The sequence below is a fragment of the Drosophila pseudoobscura genome, chromosome X, assembly GCF_009870125.1.
Source record: "Drosophila pseudoobscura strain MV-25-SWS-2005 chromosome X, UCI_Dpse_MV25, whole genome shotgun sequence".
In the NCBI taxonomy this organism is placed as follows: domain Eukaryota; kingdom Metazoa; phylum Arthropoda; class Insecta; order Diptera; family Drosophilidae; genus Drosophila; species Drosophila pseudoobscura.
In genome coordinates this window covers 9,392,848-9,418,311 of record NC_046683.1, presented here as the reverse complement: position 1 = coordinate 9,418,311, position 25,464 = coordinate 9,392,848, and the positions used below count along the sequence as shown (strand labels likewise).

The window sequence follows — 25,464 nt, the reverse complement described above, 5'->3', positions numbered from 1 at the left end:
TTTTTTTTGCAGAACGTAAGAAAATAATAAGGAAATTGTCTGTATTATTTCTTTCTCTAGTTTTACATATACATATTTGTTTGTTTGTGTGGCTAGGCGGCTAGTAAATACCCTACAGTCAAGCGGGCACATACGCACATGAATACACAAATGACACCAAAAAAAAAAAATAAAAAAGAATAACACTCCTTTGAATTACTTGCTTAAGATCTATGCTATTTTAATTAATTTTCATTGAGTTAATTTTGGTTTTAAATTTTTGTCAAAAATTTGGTTTGCTCCGTTTTTTTTTTGTTCTAAATTCAAATATTTTTCAATTCCACAACTGTGCTAGGAATGCAGTAGGACATACATATACATATATGCAAGTATGTATACAGTATATGCATTTAACAGACACACATGCATACATGCTATATATGGTAGATATCTCTATGAATAAATACACGAGTTGCTGTTCATCGAATTTCCCATAAATAACATAAGTGTGCTTATTGGAATTCATTAATCCATCTTATGTTACATTTTTTAATTCGGCAAGGCCGAAGCAACGCAAAATAAATTAAGAATTTAACAAAAAAATTATATTTACTTTTCCCTTTGCATCGATTTAGCTTATTTAATAGTCAAATACATACACACATACCCGCATGTACATACATACATATGTATAAATATTGTTGTATACAATTAATAATCTACAATTTACATGATTAACGAATGGCGTAACAAAAACATGGCCTCATGAGATATTTTTTTCCAGCTTTTTGGGGGCAAGGTATCGACTGGATGGGTACTCTTTGGGTACTCGAAATACCTGTGAGACGTTCCCCAATGAGTTCTTTGTTAATGCAACACCAATTGGTGGCTTTTTAGGTCTTTAAGCATAACATATCCATGAACTTAGGCCTCATATGCCCTGTTCTCTACTCAATTTGGCGAGTGAAATTCGCATTAAACGTTTTATTATGAAATTGAATGGTAATCCCCGGTGGGGATACCACGGATGAACGATTTAATTAGCATAAAGAGATTTGATGAAAGGATTATACACACATTCATTTATGCGTTTCATATACAATTGAGCTTTGAGAGTATTAGAAATTCAATTAGGACTTTGCTTTGCTCAAACAATTCACGCACGTATACACATAGTATATGTATGTATGCAGGTATTATCTAAGTATCCATATAGGTTTCATCTTAATTACGAGTAATTTCAGTAATTTTTGTGCTACTTTATAAATGTAATATGCTGTAATTGTATACCGAACATAATACAAAAACAATTAGGTGTCAAAAGTGTTGGGTTTAATATAAATTTCAACTGCCATTCGAGTAAATCTGTATCCATCTCCGGTCCTCCTCCTCTGGTCTGAACATTTCCTGTATGTTGTAATGTTGTGAGTGGACTTTTGTTAATTATAAATTTGCGCTATTAAACTCTTAATGGCTAAACAACACTCATACACGTAACAGATATCCGTACAAACCAACGATTTACATTTGGTTACAGGAATTTTCCATTAACATGGCCCTGCACTTAAATTTATTTGGTTTTGTCATCTCCTCTTAATCATCGAGCATCAATTTTTCTGCAAATTGAAACTCTCCTCATTTTTTTGTGTAAATTTCATTTCAAACAATTGAATTGTAAGTTTCTTGTTATCAAATATTTTCTTTTTGCTTAATATCCTAGCATTGTTTTTTTTTTATTTCTTGCTTATTTCTCTAAAAGTTCAAAAAATTGTACACAGCATCTTAATTAATGATACAATTAATATTATCAATTTTTGAAACACACACAACTTAGCAACCAATTCGAACTGATCAAACCTTAAGAACATATTCACAGAACTCATGTTGAAAAATCTAAAAAAATTAATCACTATTTAAGACTGTAAGTAAGTAAATAAAAAGGACAATTATATTCTCCTCTTGGACATAAATCGGTTAATATACATACATATGTATATTTATAGTTAACTATAGTGCGCCGTGTTCTCAGAAAAAAGTTGTATTTCTTATTAATTTGTATTTTTGTTAAATTTAAATTCAAATTTCCATTTCCTCGGTTGACCCATCCATCTCTCCTCATCGACCATCAATGCATTTCATTCTTCAGAGCTGCAAAAACGAGTAGATCAAAATATCAACTAAATTGAAATATTTTTGAAAGCCACTTAGATGCAAATACACGAATTTCTCTTAATTTCTTAACTATGTACATATATTACGAATTTAATGTCATTATTCATGGATTTACTGTTGCAGAAACAGTGACAAAAACAATTATGCAACTAAAATACAACAGTTTATGGTACGAGTATATGAAAAAACTTTTACGTACGAGTAGATGGTGTACGGCTTTTATGCAAATTAAAATTTGGAGCACAACTGTTGTTATTTGCCCAACAAAATTCAGTTAGGTAAAACACTTACCCGCTTAGAGCATTTCAATATTGGACGTTCCGTTGCCGGTTGCAGTGCGCGTGGTCTTGGTCACCTGTGGATTGGTCAAAAGCGGCGGTGGGCTACAGCACCAGACCACCTTGAAGAGGAGCAAAGGAAAAATATGTATATAATCAATCAGTAGGAATCAATAGTCATGCTCTCACCTTGCGGAATGCCTTGCGGAAGTTGTCGGAGAGAAAGGCGTAGAGTATCGGATTGATGCAGGAGTTGGTATAGGCCACCACATGCGATATGATCTGGATGATTACCGACAAGTGACTGCCGCCGTACAGATTGAGTGCCTTCAAGACCAGTATGACCTTTTGTTTTTTAAAGACATGCACAAAAGGAAGTAATCAGTATTTAGTCACAGGCCATATGCTGTCACGCCACTGATAAATGCAATTTGTGTCTCTCGGATTGTGTGTGTGTGTGTATGTAATTGTAATTTCATTTGTAATTTGTGAGCACATTGATTTTGTGCAAACACTTTGAATGTCTGTTAAAGGAGATGTTGCCAGCAGCCATCAGCCAACAACAGCTGCCGCCAGCTTTGGCCCTGGCTTATTAAACATTTCAGCAAATAAATTGTTCTCGAGAATGCTGGGATGGGCAGGGGCTGAATCACAAATGTCAATTTATCGCAACTATCCGAGTATCTTGGTTACTGTTTGCCAGCAGCTGTTGCTGCTCAAAATTTTAAGTGCTTCGCATCTAATAAAGACCTTAAAGTGCTAAAATTCAACAAGATTCAATATTTCTCTTACAAAGGTACGTTTCATGGGAACATGGAGGCGGATATACTCGTACTAGCCCCCTTCCCTACCGCCTATTTAATCAGTGGTTAGCAGATCTACCCACGGGGAATCGTATCCACTGAACATGGACATACATTTGCTAGTACATCCTCCAATTATCACCCGTCAATTGAATTCGAACAGAGCCCACCGAACAGAATTGACATTAATCAGTTTGTTCATAATTTTCGCTCCCTACTGTTTTGCTGGAAAATTGCGATGATTGTGCGTGGGTGTTTTGGTTGTTTACGAATATGCGGTATTCGTGGAAAGATGGCATGTTGTTTACATGAAAGACTATGTACAAGGCAGTGGCATCTATAGAACTCTGACACGAACTCTATTTATCTTCTTTTTTTGGTTTGTCCGATCAGAATTGATCTACAATATGTATCGGAATAAAGTTATATGGTGTGCATTTGTTTGAGTGTTTGAATGGATGTTTGAGTACTTACATGGATGGGCAGCCAGCAAATGGCGAATGCCAATACGACAACAACTACCATTCGTGTGACGCGTCGCTTGCCCTTGCTGCAAGTGGACAAGAGGCAGTAGAGTTAGTCGATAGAAAGGTGAAGATACACAGATATTGGTTATAAATTATGGCATCTATGATTTATGAATTTTCCGTTTTGTAGCTTCCATGTTGGCTCAGCAAAATCTCTTTATTTGATATGACTCCTGCAATTTTCTCTTGAATTTGAATAAGCTTTTTCTTCACACTGTACGTGACTTCTGGCTGGTTTCTCTGTTAAATAATTAAGTTATTATTTTATGCTGGAACTTTTATGTTTGGCCGTCACTTAACATTATTTCATTTATGATAAAAACAAACTTTGCAAAGTATTTGCCAAGTTCCGGCCATGGTCTTGTCCAGTTCGTGTCCAACTGAAGTTTTCAGCTTGAACTACTAGTTGGGGAATTGAATAAAGTTTCGCTGGAAATTGATCACGTTGCATGCATTTGTGGCAATGTTTAATTCCTCCACAAAGTCTGCATCAGTATTCATTCTTTAAATTTAAAGTTATAATTCGCATATACCTATTGTCGAATGATAACCTTTCCATTTGTTTGTAGAACTAACTATTTGAGTCATTGTTTTGCGTGGCTTTAATTTATTCGGAATTTTGGTGACCCCGATGGTGTCCTTTTTGGTCTGTGATCACTGAGCAAACATCTTTAATATCTAGAATTCATTTGACAACAACGAATATACCTGTTGTCGAATGATAAGCTTTCCATTTGTTTGTAGAACTAACTATTTGAGTCATTGTTTTGCGTGGCTTTAATTTATACGGAATTCTGGTGACCCCGATGGTGTCCTTTTTGGTCTGTGATCACTGAGCAAACATCTTTAATATTTAGAATTCATTTGACAATAATTTTCCCAAAATTAACATCAAATATTTTCACAGAAGCACCACGGCCTTGCCCCCAGCCTCAATGCTTTTCCTTTTGCGTTTTTCTATTGTACTCATATTTATTACATGAAGTTGGGCACTCATTCCTCCATTTGGCCGCTGTCTTCTCTGGGGAAGTATCGCTCATGCGGAGCCGGCTTACGTTCCGTTGACCCCGCAGTGCGGGGCGCTTAAAAATGTATGAGGCAAAAGCTCACGAGAGCCCCCACCTCCCAACCTAATAGAAAGGCATTCATCATGGTCCGCAGCCGTGGTCGCAGGTGCCCCTCCGTCCTGTCTGATGTTGTCCGTGTAGATGGTATTTCTGTTTGTGGTTTTCTTTGCGGGGGCACCGGGGGTACTCACCGTGACTCGGCGGATGGCTTGCAGCCTGGAGCACTCTTCCACAGACGCGCCAACATTCCCATGTAGAGGAAGCAAATCAGCGTCAAGGGTGCCACATACGATGATAAGAAGAAGGAGACCTGCAACGACAGCGGAGTAGTAAATAGTTGGCTGGCTGTGTGGGAAAAGGCAAAGTCATACTGGTCTTCCTGGAACTCGACACAGATTTGGCATTAGTTTTAATTGCATTGTGGCACACAGCCGAAATGCGGTCAACAATGGTCAAAGTTTTCTGGCCGGCCACTCAATGAACACAATTAGGACCGCTCCTGGGCATAAATGTTGGCCACATTTTCATGGTCAACAGATGGACCAAGGGATGGAATGCGATGGGTTGGGCTGGGTTGGGGTAAATTCCTGTGTTCAAGTGGTTCAAGGGATTTGTGGTAGGAGTCGTGCTAGCGCTGACTTTGGCAATTGGTTGATGGCTGGTCCTTAAGGATGAATGTGCTGGCAATTGCTTTTCATTTAAATGTATTTATTACTAATTCGGACGCCGTTGGATATCCGTTTAATGGTCGATTAGGTATTCGATTCATGGCAGATTATGGCCCGCATTTGATTGACTTAAATGTTTGAAGGGATACGAGTAGTAACTAGTTTTTATCATAGTCTAATGATATTGCCCTGGCACTAGAGTATGCTTTGTTTTTTGGACCTCCCACGACCCATAAATATATGTATATTTGAACCAGTCCTGACGTTGCCTGTAGAAAATTCATTGAAAATATTCATATTCATCAAGCTTTCGTATTTATCATTTTGTTTGGTTTTTTGTTCCTTGAGAAATGTCCGTTTTGTGGGTTTTTTGTTCGGCTGTTCATATACATATATTTTTGTTGGGTTTTTTGTTCGTGTCTGTTTCTGGTCGAAGGTTCTTGCCGACTACCATCTGCCGTCCTGTCAGCGGCTTTTGTTTTTGCATTGGGAATTGTCAAAAGCGCTGACCCGTAATGCTGCCCAGATACCAGAAATGAGTACCAGACACATTTCGACTCGCCCGGCCACTCCCTGCCCCTCCCTGCCACTCCCTGCCACCAGCTGGCAACGCTTAGCCGTCGTTGCAACAGACACAAACAGAAAAGAAGGAAGATATGTACATTTCTGTATATTTGTATAGTGGGGCGTGAAAAACTGGCCAAAAAAAAACTACGAGTATGCCGGACTGTCAGTGAATGGATGTGTTGAAAGGACGAATCCAATAATGTTGAAGGAAATTTCAACGGATATCAATTCAGACAGTTAATGGCGCACACGAGTTGTCTGTGAATCAATGAATCGGGCAATGAATCGTTATGAATCCCGCATAAAAGTATAATAACTCTGTTACGATCGGCAGTGAATCCTTAATGGATCTTTAACGATACGGTTGTTAATCAGCCATGAGTTGAATACTCGTACGTTTGAGCAATAAATTGACTGTGAATCAGGCTTTGGAAGTGGCCATAAATCAATGAATCAAATGAGTATGGGACATGAAACAAAGATAAAGAAACTATGTATCAGTAAATCCCTTAAGAAACGGCATAGCCCGGCTACCAGGGCCGAACTTTATCGAATTTTAAGCCTTACTTAACTTTATCATGCCCCAAATAGTGGCCAAGAGCGTTGGTATTTAAAATTGGCCACGGTTCGGTACAGTTCTGTGCAGCCGTGAACGATATCCAATCGGCAGCTGCAGGCATCGCGGCTTCTTTCGGCTGAGCTACGCTGATCCGGGGGGCTTAACCGCGCGGCATTAAACTCATTTGGAGGCGCCTCAAGTTTTCAAGTGGTGGCTGGGCCGGGCCGGGCTTTCAGCCGAGTGTGAATGATTTAAGGGGCCAGCCAATGAATACAATAAAACACACTCTACCCCCGTAGAATATGCACAAAGGTGCAAGTCGAAAATAAAATATATATCCACGAAATGAAATCGAATTCGGTGCAGGAACCGCGGCAGCGGCAGGAGGCGGTAGGTAATGAAACGGAAAACGAACAGCAGAAACAGCAGAAACAGAAACAGCAAAAAGGAGTCTGAGTCGGAGATGGAGATGGGGCTGTGGCTGGGGCTGGGGCTGGGGGCAGAGATGAAATCGCGCATGCCGCAATTGTTAATAATCGCTGCCACGCTGCCACGCTGCCACACTCCACACCATCACCTTGTGTGGATCCGAGTCCTTCTCGGGATACGGACGCATTCATTCATATTCAGAGAGGACGGCAGACGGAGGGGCGGTCGGAGCAGAGGTAATGCCTGACAGCTATGGAATCGAAATCACTTTGTTGGCCATGGCCAATGAACATGTCGTTTGTTATCGACAACGACAACAAGGCCATTCCGAGGACTGACATAATCCTCACTGTCACATCTGGCTTGGAGCCCGGATCTGGATGCCGGTCTGGGTTTAATGATGCCCCACGATTCTTACTGCTTCCGTCAGTCAGTTGTTGTTGCTGTTTTTTTGGGGACTGGTATTACTGATGCATTAATTAAAGTGTAAATTGCAAAGGAAATTGTTTGTAATGCCAGTCAGGTCGGCACAATAATGTTAATGATATCTGGCCGGGGGGGATATCTTCGCATCTGTCGCTGAAGCAGCCCCGCAAATGCTGCAATTTATGACACATTCATATCCTAGACAATGGGATTTATGCCACCCACCCACCACTCCCTCCCTCCACATCCACCAACGCGTGATTAAACATTCTGTGTCCCTGCCGTTAGCTCTGTTATCCTGCGGCTTCATATTGTTCGAGCTGGTCGAACGGCGATAAGTGTGGAAAGCTGATTGCTGTGACAGCTTATGTGGCACTGATTGGCCTTTGGGGCCTCTCAAATGTTGGGCATTGTCATTGGATCTTCTGTTCGGCTGAATGATGCGAGACAAGGTCATGATCTTGTATCTGGGTGGAACCCAAAAGGACTCCCTTAACTCCATACTTTATCAATCTATTTCGTCAGCTCTTTAAACTTTTAAAGTGGAAAACTTTGCACCCGAAACGATCTCAGTTGCGCTCAGTTAAATCGTCATTTGAAAACAAAACAAAAGAGAAAGTCATTGCCCGGGAAAATCATTAGCATACATTTCCAAATTGTTTTTCTTTTAGTAGAACTCCAGACACTTGGAGTGTCAAATGGACCGAGACAAGGAGGATGGATATATCTGTTCACATCTGATGGATGTTGAGGAGCTGAGGAGCCCATAAACTTTGACAAGCTGTGCATAAAACTTCATTTCATGGCCGGCCACTTACGGCATAGACAGAGATACAAAGATGAGCCTCTACAGATACGCAGATACCACTTGAAGCGATAGATACACGCTATGAAATTTTACAACACAATCGCAAAACGGGGGCCCCGTGTATGGGGCCAGTAAATAAAAGTTACCAAACTTTGAAAGGAAACTTTTTTTGTTTTTTTGTCGGTGCGGCCTTTAAACTTTATGCGAGTCCCAATAAAAAGACATAAACTAAAGTGTGTGCCATATGATAAATGGTTATGGCAGGGGGCAGCTCTCATACTCATAACTTCCTTATATTTTAGCATAGCCCCAGAAATTGCGCCTGGGATTTCATCCATAAACGCTACTGCGGCGCCTCCGCAGGCACTCTGCGAAATTAATCAACTTGCCACGAGCTCCCCCTCCATGGGTGTGTGTGCGCTATACCCAAATGAGACATTAAAAGAAAAAGGGAAAAACTGAGGGAGAAACGGGAGAGACGGAGGCCGATCAAGCAGGCCCAGATCCCAGATCCCAGGAAAGTACGAAGCCTTAGAGGGTCAGAGCTTTAGACTCCGTTTACGGACAATGTGTTGGCGATGTGGTCCTGCCATTGCCGCAAGACAGAAAGGAGTCTAAGGAGCAACTATTCGCAACTAAGGCGGGGCGAATGTGTAAAACAATCTCCCAAAGACAATATACAAAGTGAGATGAGTAACGGCCACACTTTTCTTTGGTAGGGTTGCTTTTAAAAGTGGCTCCAGGCTCTAGCCACAAGAGGGCGCTCGAAAGACGACCCAGATCGGCAGGTCTCTCGTGTGAGTATTGCGGCAACCGACGACTGATATTTGATGATTTGAAACATATCCATAACTTTAGTATTATGACACTTTTGAAGACTCTTTGCATATAGCATATACAACTATAATGAACGGATATAGTCCCCTGCTTAAATTCTTAAATTGTATTGACTCTAGTAAAACTTGTCTCAGCCGTTTTGTAGATAGTTTATTCAATTTGATTGGGCACAAAATTTAAAAATAAAAATGTAAATCGTAACTTTTTCAAAAGATTTCGCTTCAATCAATTCAAGATTCAGAGATTGACACTTCTAAAGTTCGTCTTTGGCCAACTTTTTGGGGGGGGGGGTCAAGTCCTCAATTTTGTTTTTTTCGGCAGAGTTGCAGAAAGATAAACACTTCTGTTGCCACCGCCTTACCCATGACCTATTCCCATTTCGTGTTTTCTGTTTTGCTGCCATTCATATTCGCCTTTCCCCCCCCTCCCCCCCCACGAAAGTCCTATTTGTTTTATTTTTATAGGTCCTTTACGATGACAACAATTTGGTCGTTAGTTTCGTTGTTCGTTGTTCCATTCCGCTTTTACTTTTCGTACTGTACGTATTTATGACGGATGTCTCGCACAAGTTTGATCCATTCTTATTTTATTGCCAGACAAGGTCTGAGCCAGCAACACGCACACATAAACAAACAAACCTCCACACACAGATACACACACAGCCAGAAATAGAGAGAGAGAGAGCGATTTCGCCTTGACCCTGACAATGTGAGGGGGGGAAAAATATCCGGCCGTCATTTGCAGTTGCACTTTCGACTCTCTAATCGTCCCGATGAATTCCTCTACATAACATCCAAAGGTAGCTACCAATTGCGATCTATATGCACAGTCAGAGGGGGGTATCCTTATCCGTAACTGTAACCGTACCCGGTATTCGTGACAGTGCCATGAAAATGAGTCGGAGCAAACTGTGCAATTTGCTGTGCCAGGTAGATGTTTGGTGGAGGAGGGGAGCGGTGACATTAGGACGAGTGTCAACGGCCACCAAACAGGAGCTTGACGAGTGCATATTAGCTGGAGGAGGAGCGGCTGAGCTGCCAGTCGGTTGGGGAGTCAGTGAATCAGCCGCCTCGTGGCCCAGTCCGTCATCCAGTCCGTCGGTCTGTGAATGGGAATAGACGACAAAGCCCATTCATCGCCCTCACTCTGGGCTCTCGGTGCTGCTCCCCAACAACTGCGGCTTCCTGTGTAACATCCTTCCGGCATGAAATTGCTCTGACACGCTGACGCTGACACGCCAGCCAAGCCAGAAAAGCACAGGGGCGTACCCGTGAAGGGGCGAATTATGGAGGAGCTTTCAGGGCGAGCGGCACTGAGGGAGTGCTGAATTGATTAATAGACACAAGTTCGAGTAATAAACATAGCAAACTGAAATGAAACCCCCCGCCCAGCAACCAACAAAAAAAATATGACCAAATCAGCCAAACGGAAAAACCATTTCGGATAACGCTGATCTATGCGTGTGTGGGTCTGGCAGGGTCTGGCATAATGATGATGAAATCGTACTTGGACCCATCCCCCCAAAACGAATCCCCCAATAGCTGGGCCAAATAATTGCAAAATACGACTCTGAACGCCCTCTCTCTCCCTCTCTCGCTCCAGTGTGGCCATATCTAGTTGAGCATTCTAGGCCATTGTCTGGCCAGGGACCTACACACACACACTCACATCACGGAGGGGACACCTGATTGAGGGGATGCCATATTTTTGCCAGAAATACTCCAACTAGAGTGCACTGTGAGCACAGATATGTGGAGGAAGCAGACCTTATCGGCTTTGCCAAATGAGGCAAATTCCTTCTGGCAACTTCTAAGCCAACCCCCGGCTCACTCGCTTTGCATGCGCAGATATGTATGAGTAAAAAATTGGACAACAGCTCAACAAATTTTGATATTATAGAGAGATATGTTTTATCTTTTTGTGCGAAAGAGAGCTTCCTTTTTTCCTTTTCTACAGCTCCGACTCCACTGTACCGACGAACTGAAGGCGTGTTCAGACATATGCCCTGGTTCTTTGGTTGTGCTGATAGTATGTCACACGCCCTGACAAGCTGTCGCTCCTAGTGGAGAGTGGAAGGTGGTGTAGCTGTGAGTTAAGTAGCAAATATATTGCAGTCTTGCCGGCCAAGGACTGGAAAATATGACTTGATTTCAACAATAAGCGATCTCCTTCAATTTCACTCAAGCCTCCTCGCCTGGATGGGTATCCCCTCTAGACACCACCCACGAAAAAGGGGATAGAGAGGTTCCATTTCATTAGGATGGAAGTTCACTTACCTGGAAGCCAACCAGACTCCAAACCTCCTCCTCAGTGGAGAAGACGCAGGCAGTGCCGGCGTTGCCACGATACTGATAGATGCGCACCGAGTGCGATAGAGCGACGGGAATCGCTGTTGTCACAATCGTTATCCAGGCACACATGATGGCTCTAAAGAGGAACAGAACAGAATCGGATAGAACAAGGCAAGAGTTTAGGATAGGATATCAATAAATTACAGAGAATACGGCCAGTATATCACCTAGAATTCTAAAGAGAGTTCCTCTTAGAGATAGAGAAATACATCCCAAGTATTCAGTAGTTGAGAGAGAAGGAATATTGTGAAGAGGGGATGATGGACGAGGTATGCCTGAGGACTGCAAGAAAGCACCTGCCAATAGGCATATTGCTTTAAGACCATCTGGCTCCTTCCAGCAGATGGTGAAAGTTGAATGTTAAAGGTCTGAGCATTATGCCTTTTAAAAATGGCAGGTGTATGCGACACAGTTGAGCGATTAAAGCCACTGCCTATGGGGCCATATTCATGTAACAATGAATGACAATGGGGCAAAGGCAGGCAGGTACTGCCGCAAAGGTTAGAGGCCAAGGCACATCAAGCACATGGACCAGGGAGTATTGAGCAGGGAGCAGCGCTGGTATGTAGGCAAAGCAAGCTAATTACGAGGCCACAACAAATTGATGCAATTACTCTAGATGATATGGCTGGAGTACGCGAAGGTGGACCGTACAGAGGACGAGTATGAGATGGCGGAGGATGCGGAGAGTAGATAGATGGTGGATGGGAACTTACAGTGTGGCATTTCGCTCGGTGCGCAGCGACATGCTCGTCACTGGATGTACAACGGCCAGGAAGCGATCAAAGGACATCAGCACCAGCGTGTAAACACTGCAACGGTAACAACGGGTTAGACATAGTCAGGTAAGGGGCTATAAGGGCTAAAAGGGCTATAAGGGAGTACCATACCTGCAGTGGCACGTAACCACAATCATGTACTGGACAAACTTGCACCACATATTACCAAACGGCCACTCGGGCAGCACGTAGTCGGTGGCCGTGAACGGCACGCAGAAGATGACGAATAGGATGTCCGAGACGGCCAGGTTGATAATCAGCAGGTTGGTGGTCGAGCGCATCTGTTGGTTGGCAACCACAACTGAAAGAGGAGGCAGATCAGAGGTTACAGAGGTGGTTGGTGTCTATGTCCCGGCTAAAAGCAATTATAATTGAAATACAATGGCTCTGAAATGGCTATGCAATGGGCTGAAAGCCCAAAGAAGAAAGAAACAAATACTTAATAGTTACCTTAAATATTTTTAAAAATATTTAGAATCTGCTTTAAATTGAAATACACCCACCAGAAATTAACAATGTTTGTTTAGGGCTCTTAAAAATCTGAAATTTGTACCCAAAATGATGGCTTAGAATGTAAAGAATCACCCTGCCATGGCAACTGTCCATCGTTTATCCGTTCTTTTCACAATCTTTTGCCCTGCTTTGCCCTCGGAATTTTTCTTTTCGACCAATTACGCGGACAAAAGGCAGCAAACAGAGCCAAACCCTCCCTCCCTCCCCACTCCAAGGGTATGCCGATGTGTGTGCGGTAGGGAGGGGTGAAAGCTGTGCAAGGAGTGTGGGAGTCAGTGGGGAAAATAAGATCCTGGCATTGCCACTATTTTGCTGTTTTTTTTTTAGTCGTTTTTTCGTTTTTCCTTTTTATAACCGGTACGCGGAGGGTACTAAAAGGGTATATTACGTTCTTGGAAATGTGTTCTGTCCATGGACTAAATATTTAAGATTTTTTGGACGGACTTAAATCTATCTTTGAATAGTTTTGAAAGCTTGTAGCAAGAAAGATATATAGTTTATGTTATATGGATAATATCTACCAATAGACGAAGATTCGTTTGCTATCGGCTAATCATGAAGAGAGATTATATCTTCTGGATGTGCCACAAATTTATCGGAGTAGCCGGTATCTTTTGGTCGGAATATCGACCAAGGCGTTGTTACTTGTTAGTCGCTTGTTCTGTGACTTTCTCTTGCTATATTTCGCCCACTCCATGCCTTTGCTCTCTCGTTTTTCAGTTTTGTGTTTTCCTCTCGTGTACGTACATATGTATGTACGTACTTCTGCTTGGCCAAGGAGCCACTTGCAATTAGCTAGCAATTTATGTTTCTCCCTGGCTGGTACAAAAGAAGCGTGACAAAGGCGGCATCAGGAGACGGCCAAAAGAGAGCACTAGAGCTAGACGGGAAGACAGAAGAGCGAACACAGAAGAGGGTCAACGGCGTTGAACCGTAACAAAATTTTTTGGCCCTCGCGCACAGCAGTGCAGTGAAAAGGCAGATGGCGATGAGAAGAGATGGCGCCGATGGATTGATGTGGGACACGCTGCCATCCAGCAGCACCAACAGCCCAAACGACAGGAGAGTAAAGTCAAAAGGGCAACAATCAAACGAGGGCCAAAAGGTCGAAGACAAGCTGGGGTCCCTGGGAACAGGGAAACGGGAAATGTCGCGAGGCGAACGCTTTTGACCGCAAATCAATTTCCTTTTCAGATATATATTTTTAGCGCAGGATGTGCCAAGGTATACAATAACCAAAAAACGAAAGAAAAGAAAAACCCCAGCAGGTAGGAAGCAATAGGGCCTTAGGAATAGCAAAAGTGAATGGGAATCAATAGTAATGACAACAAAGGAAAAGCCAAGAACCAGGCCATGAAAAGCAACCACACAAAAACAATAAATACACCGGCAGAAAAGAAATACAATACATATTTGGGTTACACAGGGCGTAATTGTACGTATGTACTTGTATGTACTTGTATGTATATAAGGCGGGAGCAGATGTGTGCCAGGTTCCGCAAAGCCATCCTCTGAGGCCCCGTTCTAATGCTGATTTAGTCCTTCCCTCATTGTTTATTGCCCGGTGGGCCAGACTGTGTGTGCCTGCTTCCAAATAGTTTTGGCACTTGACTTTGCCTCTAAAGATACGTATTTGCATCTGTGCCATGGCCCAGCGATTAATAGATGGAGCATCAGATAGAGATATTTTTCAAGTATGAAATCTATGAGGAGGAGGAATCCCACTTAATGAAGTACAATAGCCTATCTGAAACAGGGCGATGTCTATTGCATTAGATAGCTGCACATACGATGGCAATCCCTAGAGCTGCATTTGGGAATGAATCTCCAGCATACTTTACTCCCTTTTCCAACACTACCAATTTACACTTTGTTATGGCCTTGACCATTACAAGCTTCTGGCTTGGGCATTATCAATTAACAAAAGGGGCCACAAGTACAAGCACACAGCCGCAGCCACACCCACACCCACACACGGATACACTGTGTAACCCTTGTGGCTAACCAATTTTTTGCGGCCGCGATGTTGACACACAACAGCAGCATCAGGAGCAGCAGCAGCAGCAGTGCCAGAAGCAGCAGCAAAGTGGAGCAAAAAAGGTCTTTGCCGGCGTCCGGTTACGAGTCTGGGATCTATGTTTGGGGCATTAACTTTTTCCCCGCCATTAAAGGAAAAAATTCTGCCATTTTTTGCTGCTCGTTTTGGGGGGCTCAGGGGTTCGTTCTTCGCTTCTCTTCACCTCTCTTCTCTTCTTCTTGTCTGGCTGGCATTTTACAAAATAATAAAGTGTAGCATAATTTATGGGGCCACGCAAGAACCAAGGCTACAAAAGTTTTTCAAGCGCAAAAAACGCTTGTTATTTAATGCCAAGGGGAAGTGAAAAAAAAAAATACGCATAAGAATGTATGTATGAGCCCTGGTTACGAATAAGCAAATAATCAGGCAGCACTCAGGCAACGCGAGTGTGTGTGTCCTAGACAGGATTTCCTACTCACTCGTATCTGAGAATATAAATTCACTTTTGTTGAACTTTAATGTCAGTCTAATGCCTGCCCCGACTACCCATCGACGCGACGATTCGAGTATCGGGCTTGTTATTGATGCACTTCAAGTGTGGCACCCTGGCAGCCCCGTCGTATACGCAATTTATGCTGTGATTTAGTATGCAAATGTATGAAAGTTTATACTGTTTTCCCCCACACAAGTAGTACTTGTATCTAACTTTACTTGAAGTTATAGAGAGCATGTACCTGTTGGCAAAAGTTCTAAATGGTTTTGGATTATCATTAAATGGAAATTTTCTATCCAATCTACGGCTAATGGAAAGTTATTACGACTTGAAGACATAATTCAAAATTCAATGTTTTAGTTCGGATTAATAGTTATAAATTCTCAAATTTTTATTGAACATTTCACAGCTAATTTTTGAGAACATTCCGGTTGGACGTTCTCCGCGTAAACAAGTGATTTTTTTCCTTACTATAATTTCATTTTATTCATTATCTTTTCATTGGATTGTTGACTATGGTGTTCTGCTGGTCGCTGGTGAGTTGTGGATTCAAATTTGGGATTCGGAAAGAGTACTCGTTGAAACGTGCGCACAAAAGTATGCTATGAAAACAGCATTTAAGCAGCATATGGCCACCATGTGAGTATTCGAGTGTGTGTGTGTGTGTGTGGGTGCATGTGTGTGTGTTGGGCAAATTTACACACAAATCCACAAGGCGTACAAATTTATTATCCTGCGTTGATAGTGATAAAATTTACAACCAGCATTGAGTACATCGCCTAAAAGCAGGCAATACAAACAGAGAAGCACACACAGACAGAGAAGGACTCCAAACAATACCCAAATGGGCCACACACACACACTCACACACAGGCAATTGTGCGTGGGTCTGTGTCTCTTGTCCCCGCTCCCTGTACATTCGTCATATTTATGCTTTTTTATGGGCCATGTACATTTTTATTGTTTTACTTTTCAATGCAATGTCTGTCGGGGCCTGTCGCACAGACACCCACACAGACACACACTGGTGAGCACCCGCAGAATACATGTGTAGAACATACCAACCCACCTCGAGCCGGGTGAGAGGGCCCAGAATCTACGACTCGGAGGAAGAACAAAGGCTGTCAAACAGGTATAAAATGCCAGACAACATTCGAGCTCAAGCTCCATGTTATGCACTCCCCTGATGATGATATTCCCAAAAAGGATTTCAACCAAGTCTCCAACGGAAAGGGACTTCTGGAATCGCCACCTGCATTGCCTCTAGGGAATGCATCTCTACCATCGAGAGTTGGCCCTTCCATTGCCGCAAGACAGCGACCAGTGGGCCTTTAACATAATGTGGAAATGCAGAGCTGTACTACGAATACAATGTCTCCCAAAAGCAATGGAATCTCCCAAAAAATTCTATAGTTCGAAGCTTCAAATCTGCATTGAGCTTCAGGAACTATGGAATACTCGTACAAATATGAAAGTAACTCCATGGCAATCCCACTCTTTGATAAAATGCTTTAGCGCTTTCACAGGGATTACCCATTTGGGAACATCTTTTTATTTGCTGACTCTTTTGTGTGCGCTTCTCGTGCCCCTCCTTGTCTTCACCGTCTGCACACACTTGTGGCACACTCTTGTCAACACATCTGCGTCCATGATGGCCATATGGCATCGCTTGCCGCCTGCCGCCTGCCGCCTGCCTTCATGGCCAGGTATCCATCCTCCTCTTTCTCCTTCACGAGCTGAGGCACATGCTTGGTTTGGCCTTGGTTTCGGGGTCCCAACTGGCAAGTGGCCGTAGATTTTTTTGTTCGTCAGCTGCTCGATGCAAATCCCATCAATAATCCAACAATGCAATGGAGCTCACGACAAGAAGGCAACACATTTCCAGAGAAAGTTTCTTCTACTTTTTTTTTGTGGCTGAATCTGCCCTTCCAAGGAATTCTGCTCTTCCACTAGGCGAATGCCTGTCTGATTGATTGATTCACATTTGTTTCTCAATGATAATGATGTCTATGCTGAATACTGTATTATGACGATGACGTTGATGTTGATGTTGACGGCAATGTTTGAATACTTGGGCTGTTGATTTTGATGTTGATCTTGTGGCAAATGCAAGGCTTGATTGTCATTATGAAAATAGCTAGAATAGCATTGGTAGCCAGCACTGTGCCGCATTTATTGCTTCTTGATAATAACGAGTAATCAAGACAGTTGTTGAGCCAACATTAAGAAGGAACAACAGTCCAGTTCTAAGGATTATTCGACTTTCGAATTGTGGTTGCACAAATTAATATAAATGCATAAATCGAACAGCAATATATCCGAATTAATGTGTTGTCAGAGGCAGGAGCTCTCATAAATTTCAGATGCCAGCAGGGCCTGTCAGTCCTCTCGTAAACTTCAAATGCGAAAAGGCAAAACTGCTCAGTACCTGCCACATGAACATGCCCAGCGACTCGGCATTCAATTGCACATTGAATGAGAGTGACACTGATTCGAAGATTGGGATCGTGGAAGGTGAGGTCGAGGGTGCTTTTGTGGATCCCCAAATTGTATTGCAGATAACTATGCCAGCTAATGGTCTTGTCTAACATCTAGGCCCGCTAGTGGCACTTTTTTTGTGGGTCGAAATGCTAATGGTAGACCAAGGTAAAGGTTCAGCTAGAGGAGACAGGACAAGGATCATTGGAACCATGGAGTACCGGCGCTCCTATTCCACGGCCTTTGTATCAAATCATCAAATTTCTGATGAGCGTGAGCGTCTAGAAGCAAGAGCATCTGAGCCCAATTGATCTGTTCGTCAGTGCCTGGAAAAAATATTTAACTACCATCATAAATATCGTATTTTTTTTTGTTGTTTTCATCGAAGACTTCAACCACAGAAGAGCAAACAATTCGTTCTCTTATTTTGTAATATTGTGCCTTCAGCTAATGGTCCCAAATAAATTCTTTTGTGCTTTTCCATTTGGCTCAGCTTTGGTTCTCTTCTTTTCCGTTTTCCGTCGTTTTTCCATTTCCTTTGGCTGTTGTTTTTGCTGGCATTAAAAATTTATTTGTATAGGCTGGCAAATGAAGCGACCAGCCCGACCCCGAAACGATGATGGGTGGATAACAGCGCATCATTGTCCGGTTCTTAAAACTCTCGAGATTGCAGGGGACAACCCAAGAAAAGGGACAGGCAGACAATGGCGGGTCTTCTTGTTCTATTTGTAACCGGATATTCATGTGACAAAACAGGATGTCTCTTCCTCTCTATCTTTGTCTCGGTCTATGTGTCTCTCTCTCTCTCTCTCTGTCTATCTGTCTCTCTGCGTGTGTTTCCTTAGGAAAATTTGAATTAATTGCCTCAGTTAGGGAGCGACAACTGTACTTGCTTCCCTTGGTGGCTGCAGGCCCAAAATATTCCTGCATATCCTGCGTTCTGGCCCCATCATTTATGCACTTAATGGTCCTGGCCTAAGCAGGCAAGGCTTAAGCACCGCAGGCTCAATGGAAAGCTCACACACACACATACAGACTTTAATTGGATCATAAAACAAAGGCCCTGCCGAAGATAACAGAACTTCAAGAGTTCGTTACTCGCAAAATTTTAATTGGGAATAAATTTCGATGCAATTAAAATGTTGAAATCGCAAAAAGAACAGAGCAGAGCAGAGCAGCGAAGAGCAGAGCAGAGGAGCTTCTTAATGAGTCGTGTCCAAATAATCGGACTGTGTGATTTCATTATGCAGTACAACCACCCACTTGAAAAGGCTTTAAATCTCGAAATTACTTCACTTATTTTGAGTGCCCCACGGAGCCAGGGGGCCGGGCCCCAGCCCATCAACAATAGAATATTCAATTGGCTTACAGGAATTTTTGCAGGCAATGTCGAGGCTCTTGTTGTAATTAAATCAACACTCACTTGAGAGACCTAATTTCCCGAATTACCCTTTGATTGATTTGATTTCGAGTGGAGACCGCAATCTGTGAACAAAACATTTTGCCAACTACATTATAAGAGCCCCGAATCTATCATATACCCAAGAGATTTCTGAACATTGATGGAGGGAGACTTCCAAATGTATCCCGTGTCTGATGCATGCCAGGATCGAGAAGGAGGAACCAGCTTTTGGAGCATGCCACAGCGATGTGCCTCCTGGCGGTATGTCAGGAATATCCTCTGGGACAAGCGAAGCACATCCATGTCACGTCCGTACAATGGAACGAGGGTGGCACTCTGCTGGCTAGTGTCCTCTACAAGAAGCCACCAAGGATGGCCTTGGACCCCTTGCAACTGGCTGGAATTCGGGGCACTTTCAGTTGACGTTCCTCAAAGAAGTGGACGATAACCGATGGTGAGCATTGCCAGGTGTGCCTCCAATTAATTCCAATGATATTCCGCTTCTATATACATGCATTCGATCTCTATTCACTCTTTTTTCCACACTCCCCATCCCCATTTAAAAGGCAAAATTTTATGGTTCAAGATACATTTTTTCTGCTATGGAGGCGCATCAAGAGAGAAAATTTGATATGAAAATGTGTATGGCTCTGTAAGTAAAGGCAAAATGTTCGTCTACGTTTCGGAGATTAAGCAAAGGTGATTATAGCAAGTGATACATGTACAACGATGGGGGATAAGAGAAGTAACAAAGGGAACACCTATTGAATCGATGTTAGATCGATTTAGAGGTTCCGCCGGGACACAGAGTCCCTTGCCATAAAACGATTGAATGTTGGTGTTTGCCAATCAGCTCAACAATTGAAGAACAGATTAGGCCGTAGCTCAATCATTAACAAATTAAATGCTCTCTAACGATCCCCTGAAATTCCGAACAATTTAGCGAACAAGCACTGAATGCCACAGAATCAGAAACGTGGCCACGAAACACTTCCCAGAGCCACTTGCTATGCGACAAATAATGCCATTTCGATTTAAAATCATGCACAGGACCGCGAGACAATATGTTTACATCTAGCCAGTCGGAAAATGGGCCCTCGGCTATGTTTGCGTACACGCGAATGGGAGTGCAGATAGCAGACTGCAGACTGCAGACTGGTGGCTGGTGGCTGGTGGAGGCTGAAGCGGTAACAGGGGATATGCATTTTCCAACGAATCGCCATAATAACAATAACAAAAGTGCACACAATTTACGGCTCGTGTCAATGCCATGGCCTTCAAAGGCCGGTTCGAATCGGTGGCAAAAACACAGGTGTGAATGCTGTGTGCATGCCCATGCCCATGGCTATGGCTATGGCTGTGGCTGTGGCTATGGGATTCTCTATCGTTCTGCCCGAACCAAATTGTATTACCTACACTTTCATTTAAGTTGATTTTGCGGCTGCCATCTGTCCATCCGTTGAATCAAAAGGAGAGAGAAGAGACCAAAGCGAAACAAAAAGCACAGAGCTGTGTCGAATGTGAAACATGTTTTCGGTTAGGGTTTTGCTTCTTCCTTCCTTTTATTTTTTTGTTGTTCGCCACCGTCCAAATCAAATTTGTCAGTCTTGTCGGAGGAGCAGGACAGGACAGGACAGGACACGAAAGCACAGTATGACACACAGAAAAACTAAAAGTGTAAAAAAAAGGAAATGAGAGGAGAGCAGAGGGGATAGGGGATAGGGGAGAAAGGATTAAGCCTGGGGACAGAGTCACGTTCGTGCTCGTCGGGCCAATTACAATTTTATAACAGAATTTTCTGATGCTCCCCAGCTGCTCCCCTGCGGCTCCCCTAATGCCCGGCTAGTCTCCTTTGCTGCTCAAAAATACTGCTATCCAGGCGCTGTCAAAGCGAACTGTACCGCCCTGTGCTCCCCCCTGGTCTCCTTTGCTGTGCTGTTGACAAAGGCTAATGCAAATTGAAGTGACAATGTGGTCCGACTATTCTCGCCTCGTGTTCGGAAAGCATAAATTATAATTAATCGTACACCCCCGCAGGAGTGCGAGTATCGGTCTCTGATTTCGCTCTCTCCCACTCTCTCTCTCTCTCTCTGTGGGTGTTTCTGTGTATGTTCTGCGGTTGTTGCTTCTGCTAAATTTACACAAATTGCTGTTGACAGTTGTGTCAGAGTTGTGTCAGTTGTGGGCCAGGCCCGGGCCCTGGCTTCGGCAGAACTTATGCATACATTTTGGCAAATATGTACGAGTGGGATACTCGTGTATTGTTTGCTCCACTCGCCCCGTTCGCTCTGGTCTTTGTTTGAGTTTCGGTGAATTGCCTGTCAGATTACCAAATGCGATTCATATCACAATTCACAATCCACAATTCACAATAGTTTTCGGCTTAAGGGTATCGTATTCCCCCTGTGGCACACCGACTGCCAAAAATAATATTTAAATTTGCAAAATTTAATACTTTTGAACTTCAAACAGACCCTCAAGGTGTCAGCAGGGTGGGCTCTCCATCTATCAAGATTTTCGAGAGCGTGTGTGTGGCTAGCATATTAAAATTGACTTATCTGCCATAAAATGCAGATGAAATGCACAGCTACTGAAGCAGCCCTTGAGTACACCTCACTGATAATGATGCTCTGATGATGCTCAGCTGATGCTGATGCTGATGCCGATGCTGATGATGTTCGCTGCCTCTTTCAGCCATCGCTGGTCGTGCGTAATGGCATTTTGACAAATTATCTTTCCATAAGCCATAAATACACACTCTACACTTGCACTCTACACACACGCACACACACACACACACAAACACGCACACAGTGAAGGCAGCTAAATCCTGTGGTGCCATTGCGGAAGTACGACTAAGGGTGTGTTGGTTTATGGGCTCTGTCTGGTGTAGGTAGCATAAAGCATACGATATGAATGATGCCAAAAAGAGCTTCGATGCTGCTTGTGTTGAGTGCACTATGATGCGTTTGCTTTTGTTGAGTACCCATCAAGTTATTCACGATATTTTCATATATATTTCCTCAGTTTAATATCGAAAAGATATTCACAGGAGGTACATCTGTTTATTAGTGTATGTATCCAGATAGTTCTTTTTCACAATACATTTGGTAGAGTATCCAGACACGTCGTGACCTTTCTTCGAGATCTTGACTAAGAAGTTTGCTTTCGCGTAGTGCCGTAGTTGCCTCAGTGAAGTGTCTCTAATTTTTGCTTTCATAATTTGCCATAAAATCCACACGTTCATTTACAAATCATTTATCATAATGCCGACAACGCCGCTGACAAAGTGGCTTTCCACACAGCAGTATCCAAAGAGAATATATATAGATATGCAGAAAGTGTGAGCAAGAGAGAGACAGAGAGAGAGAGAGAGAGAGAGAGAGAGAGAGATGGTGGGTGGAAGGCGGCAAATAAGATACCACTTGCGACTTTAATAAAACTTTTCCCCCGGCCGCCTGGCCACTGGCTTGGGAGGGTGGAGCATATACTTTTTTTTTTGTTGTTTTGCAGTTCGTTACCCGCACCTAAGTGGGCGTGTGGCCTGGTGGCTGGTTATCCTATCCCTATACCTGAACATCTCTTGCACTTTAGCGAAAACTTGCTCGTCCACCTCCCACTCGCACTGCTCGTCCTTCAGCTTTCATTTTCTTATTGGCCTCTCGACTAGCCATGGCGAAGGCCGGCCGTCTCTTCTTTAAAGCCATGAAACGCACTGTATCTATTAAGCATTCCTGGAAGACCAAATTAAATTCGCTTTTGTTTTAAATATTTGTTCAAGTTTCCCATTGCCTCGGATTCCTTTAATTTCCCCCTTTGTGATGAGACTTGAGGGAAGCGGCGCCTGGCGAGGTGGAGAAGTGTCAGTGCTTGACGTCATGGGTTGTACTTGCAGCTGCTGACTTTTGATACCCCCTAAGCGAAGAGCAAAGGGTATGTTGTATATCGTATATTGTATTCGGGAAAAGGTATTCTCAATTAAGGAGTCTGTTTGTCTAACTTTATTTATAGATATTTACTAAGTATAGATTGTAGAGTATAGTACTACTCTATTGTAGACCAAATCAAGTCTATACCGCGCTCGGTGCTTTATTTTTAGCTTCTCGTATTGCTTTTTGAGCTTGTTTCCCTTTTTACCATTTTTTTGCGCCCTTGTTGTTGAGGCTTGGCAAAAAGCGAACCGGAGAATGCCAATGTGGGTGTGGCACACAGACACGGACACGGACACACTCATTCAAGCTAAGGTGAGATGGTGTCTGAGATTCTTACACCAAGGTTGCATCACGAGAGAGAACAAAAAAACACAAAAACACAAAATTGCATGCAAAATGAGTTCGCCTGTTGAGATTTAGTGATAGAGCACACACACACACACACACACACAGAGATGCTCAAGTGCTAGAGGTAAGAGCCTGCTCTCCTCGCCCCTCCCACCTCGCTCACGCCTTAACTAAGCCTCATTTGAGTGGCCGCTTCCGAAAGCCACGTAGAAGATTTTTCATTGCCTACTTTTTGGGGCAGACAAATCGTTCATTCATTCCCATTTTTAGTCCTGACTAAATAATGTTGTTTTCGATTTAGAATATTGGATATTGCACATTAGAATTTCATACATATTAGGTAAATATTCTTTATGAAACGCCCTGTAATGGGTATACAAGTATATGCCTTTGTTTGCCATGTAAACTTTTGCAATATTTGCAGAATTGCAATCTTAATGATCGCATCAGGGCACCAGACAATGCTTTCTTTGCCCTGGTGTTTGCACACTCTGCAGGATATAAAAAATCAATTAGCTTTCGCTCGAATGCGCAACTTTTGCAGGCATTTTTATGGCTTTTCCCCCCAGCTTCCCCCCAGCTTCCCCTGCAGCTTCGCTTTGCCAGGCCGGCTCCATTTTCATTTGCAATTATTACGCATAATTTGCCAGTGGGCCAGCACCGGAGGTCGCTAATGAAACAATTGTTGGTGGCTCCTGTTCTTGTTGCTGTGATGCTGATGCTGATGGTAAGTATGGTGGCTGTGAGTGGCTATTTTACGATTCGCACGAGTATGGTTAGCGAGACTTACCCAGTATGACCAGGCCATTGCCGAGGAGTCCGGCGAAACCAATAATGCCAAAAAAGACGGGCACTATGGTGGATACGATGCGCTCCAAGGGCCAGCTATCCGGATCGTAGTCCATCGAATCATTCGCATGTTGGTCGGTTGTGAATGGATAATTACTGGAATTGTTGCCATAATTGTTGTTGCTGTTGCTGTTGATTGTGTTGTTTTCGTAGTTGTTCATGTTGTTCATATTGTTGCTCGTAGCCCCCTCACTGGCCAGAGGCCAACTGCTAATTAGGGCGGCCAACAATATGACCATGGCCAGGCTCTTGCCCATATTTAATGCCTCTTTTACTATATCTATCACGAGTATATATATATGTATATAATATCTCCTAGACTCTTTCTCAATCGAGAAAGTTGTGTGCTGCTTTTTGTAGTGATTTTTAATTGGTTTTCTCTACTGTCTGTTTGTTTCGTTCAACATTGGAATCGTGTTTTTTCCGGGAACATATATTTCATCTTGTTTTTGTTTCATTTTACAGTTATAGTGCGCCCACAGCCACGCCTACCTCGTGACTGGAGCGTTTGCTGGTGGCACCGGTATGTATGTCCTCCTGAAAGATACAAATGGAGAGTCGTATAATAAATACGTATATTTTGGACAGGGATATCTGCATATAGCTCTATCTATCTCTAGCTGCGGGCCGCCAGTCAGTTAATGGATGGACAGTCAAGGTCGCCAACTAAATGAAAGTAAAGTGTGGCCCACCATGGGACAAAAAATGGTAAAAATCCCGCAGTTTTTATGTCGCTGATTCGCTAATTGAGTGACGAATGGACAATGAATGAATTCAATTGGCAAATCGATGGGTTTTTTTGTAAAACAAAGTGCTTCTTGTATATTTAACGATAGATTGATTGGGAACAAGTCTCACCATTAATCCATTAAGCAGACAATGGAAAAAAGAGTGTTTGCTCTGCCTCCATTTAATACCACTGTTCATTGCCTATCCTCTGCATAGTCATGGAAAAATTATGCAAAAAATAATTTAATTCCATTACACGAATGGGCTGGCAAATTCGGGAAATAATCGGCACAGGGAGAGAATGGACCTTGGGGTTTCATCATCACATTTGCATACTTTAATAAATAAAATTGATGTCGAAATCAGGCCCAGTTCGCCAAAAAAAGAACACACACAGATATAGACATTACGCCACGTGCTCGTGCTGTGCATCAATTAGCCACATCCGATACA

The 25,464-nt window shown here is 42.9% G+C and overlaps 1 protein-coding gene across 1 annotated transcript; it reads right to left on the bottom strand.

The window, feature by feature from the left end:
• Nucleotides 1–24,808, bottom strand: AstA-R1 (allatostatin A receptor 1). Its single transcript, XM_033383609.1, has 9 exons — nt 24,224–24,808; nt 12,362–12,551; nt 12,188–12,283; nt 11,397–11,547; nt 5,018–5,136; nt 3,707–3,782; nt 2,619–2,774; nt 2,443–2,551; nt 1–2,127 (listed from the first exon to the last, which is right to left on the bottom strand). Exons 1-8 carry the CDS (start codon nt 24,537–24,539, stop codon nt 2,447–2,449), a joined length of 1,209 nt encoding a protein of 402 aa, XP_033239500.1. The 5' UTR covers nt 24,540–24,808; the 3' UTR covers nt 1–2,127; nt 2,443–2,446.
• Between the last annotated feature and the right edge of the window lie 656 nt (nt 24,809–25,464).

Excerpts from the sequence above, each read along its gene's own strand:
- AstA-R1 (XM_033383609.1), bottom strand. The coding sequence starts at position 24,539 with ATGGGCAAGAGCCTGGCCATGGTCATATTGTTGGCCGCCCTAATTAGC. Across the intron at positions 11,548-12,187 it reads ACCGAGCGAAATGCCACACT|AGCCATCATGTGTGCCTGGA; the intron begins GTAAGTTCCCAT and ends GTTCCTCTTTAG. Across the intron at positions 2,775-3,706 it reads TTTGCTGGCTGCCCATCCAT|GTCATACTGGTCTTGAAGGC; the intron begins GTAAGTACTCAA and ends AAAAAACAAAAG.